The sequence below is a fragment of the Miniopterus schreibersii genome (assembly GCF_964146895.1).
Source record: "Miniopterus schreibersii genome assembly, chromosome: 2".
In the NCBI taxonomy this organism is placed as follows: Eukaryota; Metazoa; Chordata; class Mammalia; order Chiroptera; family Miniopteridae; genus Miniopterus; species Miniopterus schreibersii.
The window spans coordinates 71,909,256-71,921,572 of NC_138102.1; the positions used below are offsets into that span (position 1 = coordinate 71,909,256).

Consider the following 12,317-nt stretch of genomic DNA (forward strand, 5'->3'; position numbering starts at 1 on the left):
AATGAAAATCTAGAATATTTTTAGTTCACTGAAAATTAGCTGATATAGTGCACAGCAGATATAATCCCATAGACTGCAGATTTTTAAATTTATTATTATTTTAATATGTCTTTATTGATTTCAGAGAGACAAAAGGAGAGGGAGGGAGAGAGAGAAACATCAATGATGAGAGAGTCACTGATTGGCTGCCTCCTGCACTTCCCCTCCTGGGGATCGAGCCTGCAGCCTGGGCGTGTGCCCTGACCCGGAATTGAACCGCGATCCCCTGGGTCATAGGTTGATGTTCAGCCACTGAGCCAAGCCGGCTGGGCTAGACTGCAGATTTTTTTAAGTTCTATTCACAGCAGAGCTTGAAGAAAATGTAGTATTTAACATAATTATTCACATTATTAAAAATGATTTACATTTAAAACCCAGTGTATAACACTGTAAGTGATTATCATTTTTTCCTCCATAGGCAAGAAGCCTGATAGCTGTAGGACTGGGCGTTGCAGCTTTTGCATTTGTGGGTAAGATAAATAAAGGATACATATCAATAAATATTATAAAAGAAATATTTCCAAATTGCTCCTATAGTGATTCATAAGCAGACTCTTAGCATTCTGAGGCTTTTGGTTTTAAGACATTATACATCCCCATTTTCTCCACCATTTATAGTCACTGAACATTTGTCAGTGTAGCAGTATCTAGATAAACTTTGTGGTGAAGAAAAGTAATGATAAAAAAAGCTAGGAAAATTAGCCCCAATAATAGTGGATCTTCCTGGCAAATTTGCAGTCTGAGCTATAGTGTACTATAAATAAAACATCTTTAATATGAAGCAGTATAATTGATATGGGGTTTGTTTCTTCTCCCATATTTATTCTTGCAGGTGAGATTACACATTTCATGAGCTATCAGTTCTTGGCTGGAGAGCGTAGTTGTTCCCTGTAGTGTACTTACTACTTCATTTTTAACGTATTGGTATAATGTCTTTGATAAACTGCCAAAATCACTTTTTTAGAAAGAATAGTTATAAAGATTTAAAGCAGAATTGCTCTCTTTTCAGCTTATAGTTTAGAGTCACCAACTTAAAGTTTTAAATTGCATAGCTCTCCCCTAATTAACGTTAATTTAATTTAATTTAATTTATTTTTTTTAAATATCTTTATTGATTTTAGAGAGAGGAAAGGAGAGGGAGAGAGAGAGAGAGAGAGAGAGAGAAACATCAATAGCAGAGTCATTGATCGGCTGCAGCCCGCAACCCGGGCATGTGCCCTGACCGGGAATCGAACTCCGATTGCCTGGATCTTAGGTCGACACTCAGCCGCTGAGTCATGCCAGGCTGGGCTAATTAACGTTAATTTTAGAGCATTTCCTTGTTGATAAAGACTTGCACTTTTTTGGTTTAGTATTTGTTTTTCTAAGTTCCAAGGATTTGCTCTTGTTAATTGGATCTTTTTAGATGAAGATACTTTCCATTGTAGTTATATGGAGTTTAGTAAGATCCAGTAGAAAAATGATTTTTGTTCTGTTTTGTGTAGTATTTAATTTCATACAAGCCTTGTTTAAAACACCTTAACAATAAGAACTTTAAAATGAGAAGATAAGTGGTTTAGATTCTTTTGGTCTACATGCCATCAAGGTCTTGTGTCTCATATGTTATAGTTAACTAATTACTGAGTTTTCCTGAGAATAATATCATGTCTAAATAGGAATTCTGATAAACTTGCCCTATAACCATAAAATAATTTTAGTATTAATTATAGTAGAATAGGTATAGTTATTTCAAACTTAAATGTAAGATTTTTATTTGAAATTAGAGAAGGATGTACTTTTGCCAAGGCCTTTCTAAAATGAGAAGAATTGGTGTTTGTATTCTGTACATACCACACTGTTGCCAAATTCATATTACTAACTAGGATATTAAAGGCAGATTTTTTCCAGAGCTATGTACAACTGAATAATAGAATTTAGGAGAAAGTACACTTAGACTTTTATGGAACTAGGTCTTCTGGCATATGGTTAAAGTAAACCCAGGTGTCACTTCCTGAAGCCTTTGACTTTTTTCTAGTCTGCCTGATTGTGTGTGTTTTGAAGGAATTTTGAGGTAATTTAAAAGCTATATTTTGTATTATAAATCAAATGGAAGTTGATATCTATATGATAAGAAATTTGGATGAGTTAGGGTTTCAGCCTCACTTAATATTACTTTATTTAATGTTCTCCTTGATCTCAAGAGCTTTTTATTTCCTAATTACATTAGCTACTTCACATCTTCCCATGTCTAGCATCCTGTTTTTACTATAACATATTTGTGCAAGAATAAAAGATCTATGTAGCTGATCTTTCCCAGTGAAAATCTTGATTTGCAAATAAGGTTATAGTTAGGAATTGAAGTCTAGAGTGTCAGACTCGTTGTCTACCAAGACTTTTGGGAAAAGAGACAGTAGTATTAGTGTACACATCCTGATTTTTGGTACAAAAGGTAAACTAGTCAGATAATATTTTATTCTTGTTTCTATGCCCTCAAAACAATGTAGGTCCTCTTTTGCTATTGATTTTTAGTTGTCAGGATTTGAGAATTTTTTTTTTTTTGAAATATATCTTTATTGATTTTAGAGAGAGGAAAGGAGAGGGAGAGAGAGAGATAGAAACATCAATGATGAGAGAGTCATTGATTGAGCCCACAACCCAGGCATGTGCCCTAACCGGGAATCAAACCCTGATCGCCTGGATCCTAGGTCGATGCTCAACCGCTGAGCCATGCCCGGCTGGGCAGGATTCGAGAATTTTGATTATTAGGATCCCTAAGAAAGAAAAGCACTAAAATAAAATAAATTTTTAGAAGAGTAGTCATCTTCAGTGAGAAATTGCTAGTAAACATCCTTGGAAAGTATTTCCTATATAATTGCTTTTTTAGTTTAGAGCTAACTCCATTAAAATCACTCCTGTGTTGTATAGATTCTAAACAGTATGTGTTTTCTGTATATTTCAAGTGATTATTACTGTGAAAACAATAGAGATAATCATTTTATATTCATGAGTATCTTTATGTTAAAGGACTTCACCTATACTTTATAGTGGAAAGAGTGTAAGATTTTTGTGTGACCTATAACATTGTATAAAAATGTAAGATATTATACATAACATTGATATTTTTGACTTTATAATAATGAACTAGAACTTGATAAATTTAATAGCCATGATAATGATATTCAATAAATTAGGAATTTGAAAAAATGTAAAAATAACATATAAAATAAATTATCAGTAAATACTGTGGTAAGCACCTTGTGGGTATTGACTTTGATTATAGAAAATATATTTGCTTCTATTCTTGTTACTATTCAGGTCGCTATGTATTTCAGACCTGGAAACCTCTAGAACAAGTAATCACAGAAACTGCAAAGAAGATTGCAACTCCTGTAAGTTAAAGATGACTTTTATTAGAAAGCTTATTTTGATTTTTGTTTAAATATCATATTTGATAGTAATTCAGGAAATGTCTTGAATTTTCCAACTTTGTATAAGTTTTACTTCTTTTGTTATATCATCAGAGAGTTTGCCTCATTTATTGATTTATATTCTTTTAGGCTTCTTGGTCACATTATTTTTATATCTAACCTTTTTTCTGGTTTTGACATCTATTTCTCGCTGTTATATTCCTTTAGTATTATTACACCAGTTTTGAGGTAATTTATTTTCCTTGTTTAATTAATATTCATTTATTCACTTAGTGATTTTGTACTATAAACCAGTCCCTGTGCCAGGAGCGGGGTATGGCTGGTGAACAAAAACATACATGGTCTCTGCTCTGCAGTGCTTACCCAAGTGTTTATTTCATCCTGAAATTTGAAACTAGCCCCCTTGTACCACCAAAACTGGCCATCTCAAACATAAAATGATAAGATTCCAACCTTGAGATCCTGTAGGGCTTTTACATTTATCTACCAGCATTATAGCTGCTCTGCCGACCTGAATATAAGTGAAGAATAAGTGATAGTAGATATCTAAACGCTATAGTGCGGTAAACTATGGTTTGTGACCACTGGAGACAATGCAGAGAATTCACTGAAGCAGTGCAGCATAACCATTGACATCTGGGAAATAGAAGCGGATCTGGGATGGGACACCTTGGCTTGCAGCAATTTGAGAAAGAATGTCTTGTTTTAGCAAAAGCATTATAAGTTTGTGTAGCTTAGTTAGTCATAAATAACCACCTCACTTTCTAAGGATAACATTGACAAATAAACTCAGGTTCAAAAGAACTGCAAGAGATTTTGCAGATCTATAAATGTATATCTCTGATTAGAGGAAGCATGTGTTTTCTGTTTTCCTATTTATATTTTATCTGACTAAACTATTAATAGGTATTTAGCATTTGTTCAGTAAATATTATTTAAGCACCTACTATAAACCAGGCATTATTGTGTAGAGTGGGCTATAGTAATGAACCAGACAAAGACACTGCCATCTAGGAGCTTACATTTTCAGTGAAGACAATTAACAGATGAATATGTAAAATATATAATATGTAGAAGTGCTGAATGCTTTTAAGGAAACTAAATGAGATTAAGAGGTTACAGAGTAACAGCAGAGAGGAATCTATATTGGTAGGTCAGTGAAGGACTCTGAGAAGATGAGCAAGCAGGCCCTGTGAACACCTAAAGAAAGAGTTTTCTAGACACTGGGAACACTGCAGAGGTCCTGAGATGGAAATGAGGTTAGCAGCAAGAGTAACTCCAGTGGAGTGTGTGAAGGGAATAGTGGTAGTTTGGGCCCAGATCACTTAGGGCCTAATAGACTGTGATAAGAACTGCAGTTTTTCCTTTAAGTATAATGGAAAGCCTATGGAAGGTTTTGAGCATGGAGGCAGTGTGATTTTTTTTATCTTAGATTATTACTCTGCCTGCTGCATAGAATACAGACTAGAATGAAGTGGAGTAGAAGCCATGAAAACCATTACAAGGCCTTGAGACAGTCTAGGTAATAAATGACAGTGGATTGAACTAGAGTAATAGGAATGGAAATAGTGACATAGTTCTTTAAATAAACATTATTTATGTCTTTCCATATGTTTACATATAATTAATGGAGAAAATTTTAGAAACCATTTATCTTTTATGGTGATCTTCAGGAGTTATATTTATACTATAAAAAGAAGACTCCCAAGTTCTGTAGAACTACGTTATTTAACATTATACAGGATGAGAGAGTAAGAAAAAGAAAATTGTCACTGCTCTGTGGAGGCTCTCAGATAAGGTAGAGTAGTTCAAGAGACTGTCCTGTGTATACTGAACTCGGCACCTACATCTCTTAGGGAGAGAGAAATGATATATGCCCGCTTTTCCCTTTCCTGTGGGCTTCAAGTTAAGAAACATGGCTTTTGATAAATTTTGCCTTGTTTTCACAAAGTACTTGTGGTTTGCAGTGAAACATCTTAGAATATCTTTATAAAATTTTTCTTAAAACTTGCTTCCTCTATACTTTAGCATCATCTTAATTCTTAAATCTCATCTTTCTTTTTCTCATACTTTTTTCTTTTTTCATTTTGCTGGAATGCTGCCTAATTTTTCATATGGGGTGAATGGATTTTTCATATGAGATGCATGGATGATAAATGTTTTAAGTTCTTTGTTGAACAGTTTGTTTCTTTCACCCTGCCCTCACTGTTAATTATCATTTAGATGTTGGCTCCTTGGAATCTGGTGGCTCCAGTATTAGAGAAGTGCAGGCATCTCTGCTCAGACTGAAACTCAGTGCCCTTGTGCGTGCTTTCCTGTGTACTTGAAGCCAGATATTTTTGGTCCTCAGACTCTCAGCAGATTTCCTGGTGTTCTTATTCCTTTGTACTCTTTTGATTTTCTTTTGTTTGTGCTTTTTGGTTTTTAGGTTTTGGTGATTTTTGTTTGTTTATCTCTGCAAATTTAGGGGATTTTTTCTTTATTACTGTTGTTCTGAAATTTGAAGGAATTCTTAGTGAGCCTTAATTATGTGAAATTGCCTATCTTTTGTTTTGTAAGATTCTCTTATGTTTTTTCTTCTTTTTTTCTGTTGTCTCTTTTTTCTGCTTCTGGAACTCTTATCAGATGTTGGACCTCGGAATCTATCGTTTATATCTCTTAACATTCATTTTATCTCTTATTTCCTATCTCTTTTATCCTTTCATTCTACATTCCACAGTATTTCCAGGGGTTATTTTCACCAGGTTGGCCTTTGGCAATGGCCATTCAGTTATTCAGTCCATCCAGTAAATAATTTCTTAATCAATAATTTCTTACATCAATAATTTTTTTAATATCCAAGAATTCTTTTTGTTTCTTTTTCATAGCAACTTAATTCTTTTATGAATGTGTTATTTCTTTGAATATTTTTAAAAACACTAGTTCGCATTTTAAGTTCTCCTGCTTCCTGATTTATCTCCTTCCTTCAAAGCCAGTTGTTAGTTGTTCATCTTTTTTTTCTGAACGAAATATTTATTGCCTATTATTAGTGATCATATTTTACAGCAAAATTAAATGCATACATTTATCACAAACATAAAATGGAAATTAAGGCATCTATCAAATTTATATGGTGAACCAAAGTCCTGGCTTTCAGAATTCAGCAGTCAGTCATCATTCTGGTCTAGGGCCACCAGTCCATGATTTCCAATAGTTGAGGAACTTGTCAGTAATTTGAACAAAATCTTCTTTATATGTGACAGTCATTTCCTACATAAAACCATTTTGGGGGCTCAGTTATTTCATCCTTTTGCTCTGATTTACTAGTTGGCTCAGGGATTCCCTTTGTTGAGATATCTTTTTGTTCTACTTCATCACCTAATGGCTTGGTTGCTCTTTTTCTGGCTGAAGAAAATCAAGGAAGCCCAACATGGTCTAGGTGCCTAATGTGTGGACTGCGGATATCCACCAGTACCAAGACGTGGCCTAGTCCCGATGCATGGCCTAATTGTTCATCTTGGTGTTTTTCCCCCTGTGATATTGGATTTGTTTAAATGTCTGATGATTCTTGGCTGTTGATTTATGTTTATGAGTACCAAGTTGATTAATATAAGTGTCCTTACTCAGCAATTTGGTAGGCTTGCTTCAAAATTTAATTGAATGTGGATTAACATTCAAAAGGATTCAAATAGGATTGACAGTGGTTTGTGAATACATAGGTAGCCTATGTCAATAGTCATGTCTTCCAAAGCAAGGAGCCCAGAGTCAGGCTTGGGACCTCCAGAGTCCAGGAGCAGAGTACTTGGTGTAACTGCCCCCCTCTCCAGCCTTCCCAGTTCTGAACTGTGATCTGTTGTTACTCTTTGTTTCTCTTGGGACCTGCCTCCCACAATAAGATGCATCACAGGTGCATGTCCTGGTTTAATTACCCTGATATTATTTTTTCTATTTGTTGACTCTGAATTTAGTTTCTTTGCCCTTGATTTCTGAGAAGTGTTTCTTTCCTGTGGTAAGATTAGGGTGCTGTGACTTTTCTGTATATGCAATCTTATTTGTTTTCAGTCTTCCAGGAATTTCTGGTTTGCTACTTGTCCCATTTCTTGTTTTCTAGGCCTATTATGGATTTTCATTGTTTAAAATAACTTTTTCTCATTTCAAGGTCACTCTGGAAAGCAAAAGACCTATATTATTCAGTCTGCTGTTTTGAACCAATACCCTTTTGCTTGGTTTTTAAAGTATTAATGTATACTATTGAATCAGCTAATGTCTACCCCTAATTTTTTTCCTGGGGGGAAAATAAAACAAGTCATTTATCTTCTTTTGAGGCTTTTATTTTCCTATATGTGAATTTGTCCTTTTACTTGAATACTGTTTTTTTAAAAAATTAAACTTCTATTGTTTATGGTTAAGCGAAATTCGTGGAAATAACACTAATTAAAATTACCTTTCTGTTGCCCTATAAATCAAATAGATTATTGTACATAATAAAAGTTTATAGTTTATGGTAAATGTATTTCTTCTCTTAAGACTGTGGAATGATACAGTTCTCTGGTTGTCTGGAGGGACTTTTGTATTTCAAACTATTTTTTTTTTTTAATGTATCTTTATTGATTTGAGAGAGAGGAAGGGACAGGGAGAGAGAAATAGAAACATCAATGATGAGAAAGTCGTCATTGACCAGCTGCCTCCTGCACGCCCCGGACTGGGGATCGAGCCTGCAACCCAGGCATGTGCCCCGACCGGGAACCGAACCTTGACCCAGGCATGTGTCCCGACCAGGAACCGAACCTTGATCTCCTGGATCCTAGGTCGATGCTTAACCACTGAGCCACTTCCGGCTGGGCTGTATTTCAAACTATTGACTGACTGAGTAAATTAGCTAATGAATTTTGTGTAACTGGGTTCACTTCATATACGTATCCTTTGATAATATATGGCACTACAACATTTAATGCTAATTTTAGAAGGAAATTGATTTTGATTTCTGTTGTTCATACACAGGGGTGGGTAAAAGTAGGTTTACAGTTGTGATTACACAAAACACAGAGTTTATTCTTGTATTAGTATTTATTCTTGTATTATATATTTTTCCATACGAACAGCTGTAAACTTACTTTTGCCTGCCCTTGTATGTACTTTATGAATAGAAAATACAAAATAATGTGTAAGTTTCAACGCATATATCAAATAGACAGCATAATAAAACTAATGGAATCCTATTATTTCTGTTCTTAGAAATTCTGTTAGAAAACTATAACCCCCTACTTTGTCTTTTTGATGATATAGTTGTTCTTTATCACAATAATCTTATTTTTATGGATTAACATTTCCTTGGCCCACTAGTGTCAAAATGATCCTGCATTACATTATATCTGTATGTCCTAATATAATGCAATATTGGTATATTATTTATAAGCTTGAAAGGGTCTTTTTGTTATATTTTATATGGGGGTAAAGGGGTACAGTTACAATTTTGTGCTTACTCATGACACAAATACTAATTTAAGTAGAATATATTTTAAAACTGATAAAATTATTATTCTATTTAAAATTATATATATAAAACCTAAATTTCATATGAGTGTAGAAGGCATGATTTTTTTCTGAAGAAATGTGCTGAGTAACATGAGCAATTTTTTCTGTCTGCTTTTCTGTATAAGGCACCCAAATATTAAATTTCTATCCTCAAAATGATATAGTTCTTTTAGAAGGGTTGTAATGACTACATATGTGCAGATTGACTTACTCATAGTAGGTCTGTGTTTTAGGATATGAGCCTCATCCAGATGCTACAATTTAAGTAGTCTTTTCTGAGTTTCCTTTTCCACCTTGGCAAAACTGAAAGTAAAAACAATTGATCAGATACAGTACTTTCTTTTAGGGCTAAAAAGCTTCGTGACGATAGTAGGAATGACAGTTCATGAAACATCATCAATTTATGTTTATTATGCTGACAATTTGAAATTTTGGAGCTCCCTAAGGAGCCCATCAAAATATCAGGGAGTATGGTATGCATCTAGGAAAAATTTGGGTCTCCCGAGAGAAACTTTACAACCAGCTATTCTTCCTCTTTTATTTATTTATTTTTTTAAAAAATATATCTTTATTGATTTCAGAGAGAGGAAAGGAGAGGGAGAGAGAGATGGAAACATCAATGATGAGAGAGTCATTGATCGGCTGCCTCCTGCACACCCCCAACTGGGGACTGAACCCGCAACCTGGGCATGCGCCCTAACCGGGAATCGAACCCTGATCGCCTGGATCCTAGGTCGACGCTCAACCACTGAGCCACGCCCAGCTGGGCTCTTCCTCTTTAAAATCCCCTATCCATATATATATTTCCCTGTGTGTATGTGCATATATGTGTATGTGTGTGTGTGTATACACACACACGCACACACACACATACATATATATATAATTTGTGTTAGTATGTGTGCTTAAACCATTTGATTCCTTTTCTCCTCTCACAACTTGGAGAAAGGTGTGTTTTTTTGTTTTCTTATTAAATGGTAAATTATTTGAAACTTGGAATAGTACATCATATTTCTCACAGTATTGGTACATTGATAGATTAGCATCTATGTGATGAGGGACAGAATTTGACCTGTCTCATGTAAAAAGTTCCTGGCACAAAGTAGGTGCTGGAATGTTTGTTGAGTGAATTATTACCAAGTAGAAATTTATAATAGGATATTCAAAGAGAGCAGCTTATATAAATGAACAGATCTGCCTGGGACTCATTTTTTTAAAGCTCTGATTAGTTCCGTGGGCTTTTTTATTTAGTTCTTTTAAAAAATTTTTTTACAGGTAGCCTGTGTTCACTGTTCAAAATTTAGAAAATAAAAATAAGGAAAAAATTATTCATAAAATCCCACCACTCTAAAGCAACATTTTGGTGTATGTATTTCAGATTTTGTTTTATGCAAACATACACTTTATTATTATTTTTTAACAAAAATATGGGTTCATGTTTTAGAAACATGTATTCATTCAATCGTATGCATTCTTTTTCCTTCTAAAAATTGAGTTCATCGATCCTGTTTCTCTAAGGGGTTCTGAAAAGAGTTGTCTTTACTTACTGTCTCCCATTCCCTTCCTCCTATTTTCTCATAAAATCACTTTAATTAGACTCTCACTCCCACTCCCATCAGGATTTTTGACTCTGCTAAATCCAGTAGTCAATTCTCAGCTCAAATTTTACTTGACCTATCAGAAGCATTTGAGACTATTTTTGACTTTCTCACTCTTAGGCTTCTGCTCTTCTTCCTACCTCACTGCTGGATCTTCTCCGTTTCCTTTACTGATTCCTTCCGTTTCTGTGCCACTAAACATCATAGTCTCTAAGATTCAGTCTTTGGACTTCTTGTCTGTGCTCACTCTTTAGGTGATCTCATTCAGTCTCATGGCTTTAAATACTGTCTGTACACTTATGACTCTCAAATGTTATATTCAGGTCACACTTCTCCTCCACTTAGGTATTTAATAGACATTTCAAACTTAATATAACCAAAATCAATCTCCTGGTATCTATTACCCACAACAAACAAACAACTGCTCCTTCACTAAGTCAATAAGTGGCAGTTTGGCAGTTTAAGCCAGAGACCTTAAAGTCATTTAAAGTTCTCTGCAAGACAGACTGAGACAAAGATGAGCGAGCTGTTAGTTTATTATGGAGTGCCCTTAGGGTCAAGAACTTGGAAAGGGGGAAGGACAAAGGATGTAGGGACAATTTAGGCTGCAGTGCTGGAAGATCAGATGGCTCATTTTGGTTGTCCCAAGTTGGGGCAAGGAGCCATCAGACTAAATGACATCACTTGAGAGTTGAATATAGATAAGAAGTCCAAGCACTAAGCCCTCAATAACTATACTGGTTATACCCCCATGTCGACCGCTTGTAAGAGATTGCCCTGGGAAGGGGCCATGATCTTGACTTTCTTCAGCCAAGGCAATTCCTAAAGAGTTTGACAGCTGAGCGCTATCTGCCAGCAGCAGTCCCAGGGTCTAAGGAGTAAGTCCTTCACTTCCAAAGGGGAATCTGCACACTGTATAATAGTGTTTACGACATCATCTTTAATTACTCTCCTTTTTTCATATCCCGCATTTTGTCCACGAAGCAAATGTTAGTTTTCAAAATACATTCAGAATCTGACCACTTTCGCTTCCTCTTTTATTGCCACATTGATCCATGCCACCGTCATCTCTTGCCTAGGTTATTGTTATGTCCTCTTAACTAGTCTGCTCCCACTGTTCCATCTTTCTTTCTGTTCTCTGCATAGCAGTTGTTGGAGGAATCCTTTCAAAATAAAGTCAAATTATGTTACTGCAGTGCTCTGGCTTCTGAGAATAAAATTCTAAACTATTTCCATTGTTTACAAGGCCTTCCACAATCTGGCCCTAATTACCTCTCCATACTCCTCTCCTTGCCCATTGCCCCTCCGGCCGCATGACCTTTCAGTCCGGTGTCCCAGCCCCTCTTGGCCTGCCTACCTGCCTTCCTGACATCCTCCCCACTTCGTCAGTCCCTCCTCGTATTTCTCTGTCAGTCAGTCTAGTAGGTTAAAACAGTGTCGGTCATATCACATTAAATGACTTGGCCAAGGTTATTCAATGAGAAAATTACTGCAAGACTTAGAAAAAGTTCAAGCCTTTTGCTTCTGCCGATCTCTTATTCTTTCAGTTATATCTCAGTGTAGAAAAACTATTGTATTTGAAAGTTAAAAAAATTGTTAACATTTTTTAGGTGTTCAGCGTTGTGTTAGTAAAGGATCATTGTTTAGCTCTCTTCCCTCCCTCATGATTTCAAGATGACTCCTAGCAAAGTGCATTATTACTGCACCTGTGTGATGGGATTGAGCTCATGCCACCTCATACATGGAACTAATTATTTCT

The 12,317-nt window shown here is 35.4% G+C and overlaps 1 protein-coding gene across 2 annotated transcripts in view; it reads left to right on the plus strand.

The window, feature by feature from the left end:
* The window catches only part of DNAJC15 (DnaJ heat shock protein family (Hsp40) member C15), a 61,281-nt gene that overhangs the window by 25,489 nt on the left and 23,475 nt on the right, over positions 1-12,317 (plus strand). For both annotated transcript variants that reach the window (XM_081129740.1, XM_081129741.1), the window contains exons 2-3: positions 458-509; positions 3,334-3,407. In XM_081129740.1, coding sequence (XP_080985866.1) covers positions 458-509; positions 3,334-3,407 — 126 coding nt within the window. The remainder of the gene's footprint in view (positions 1-457; positions 510-3,333; positions 3,408-12,317) is intronic.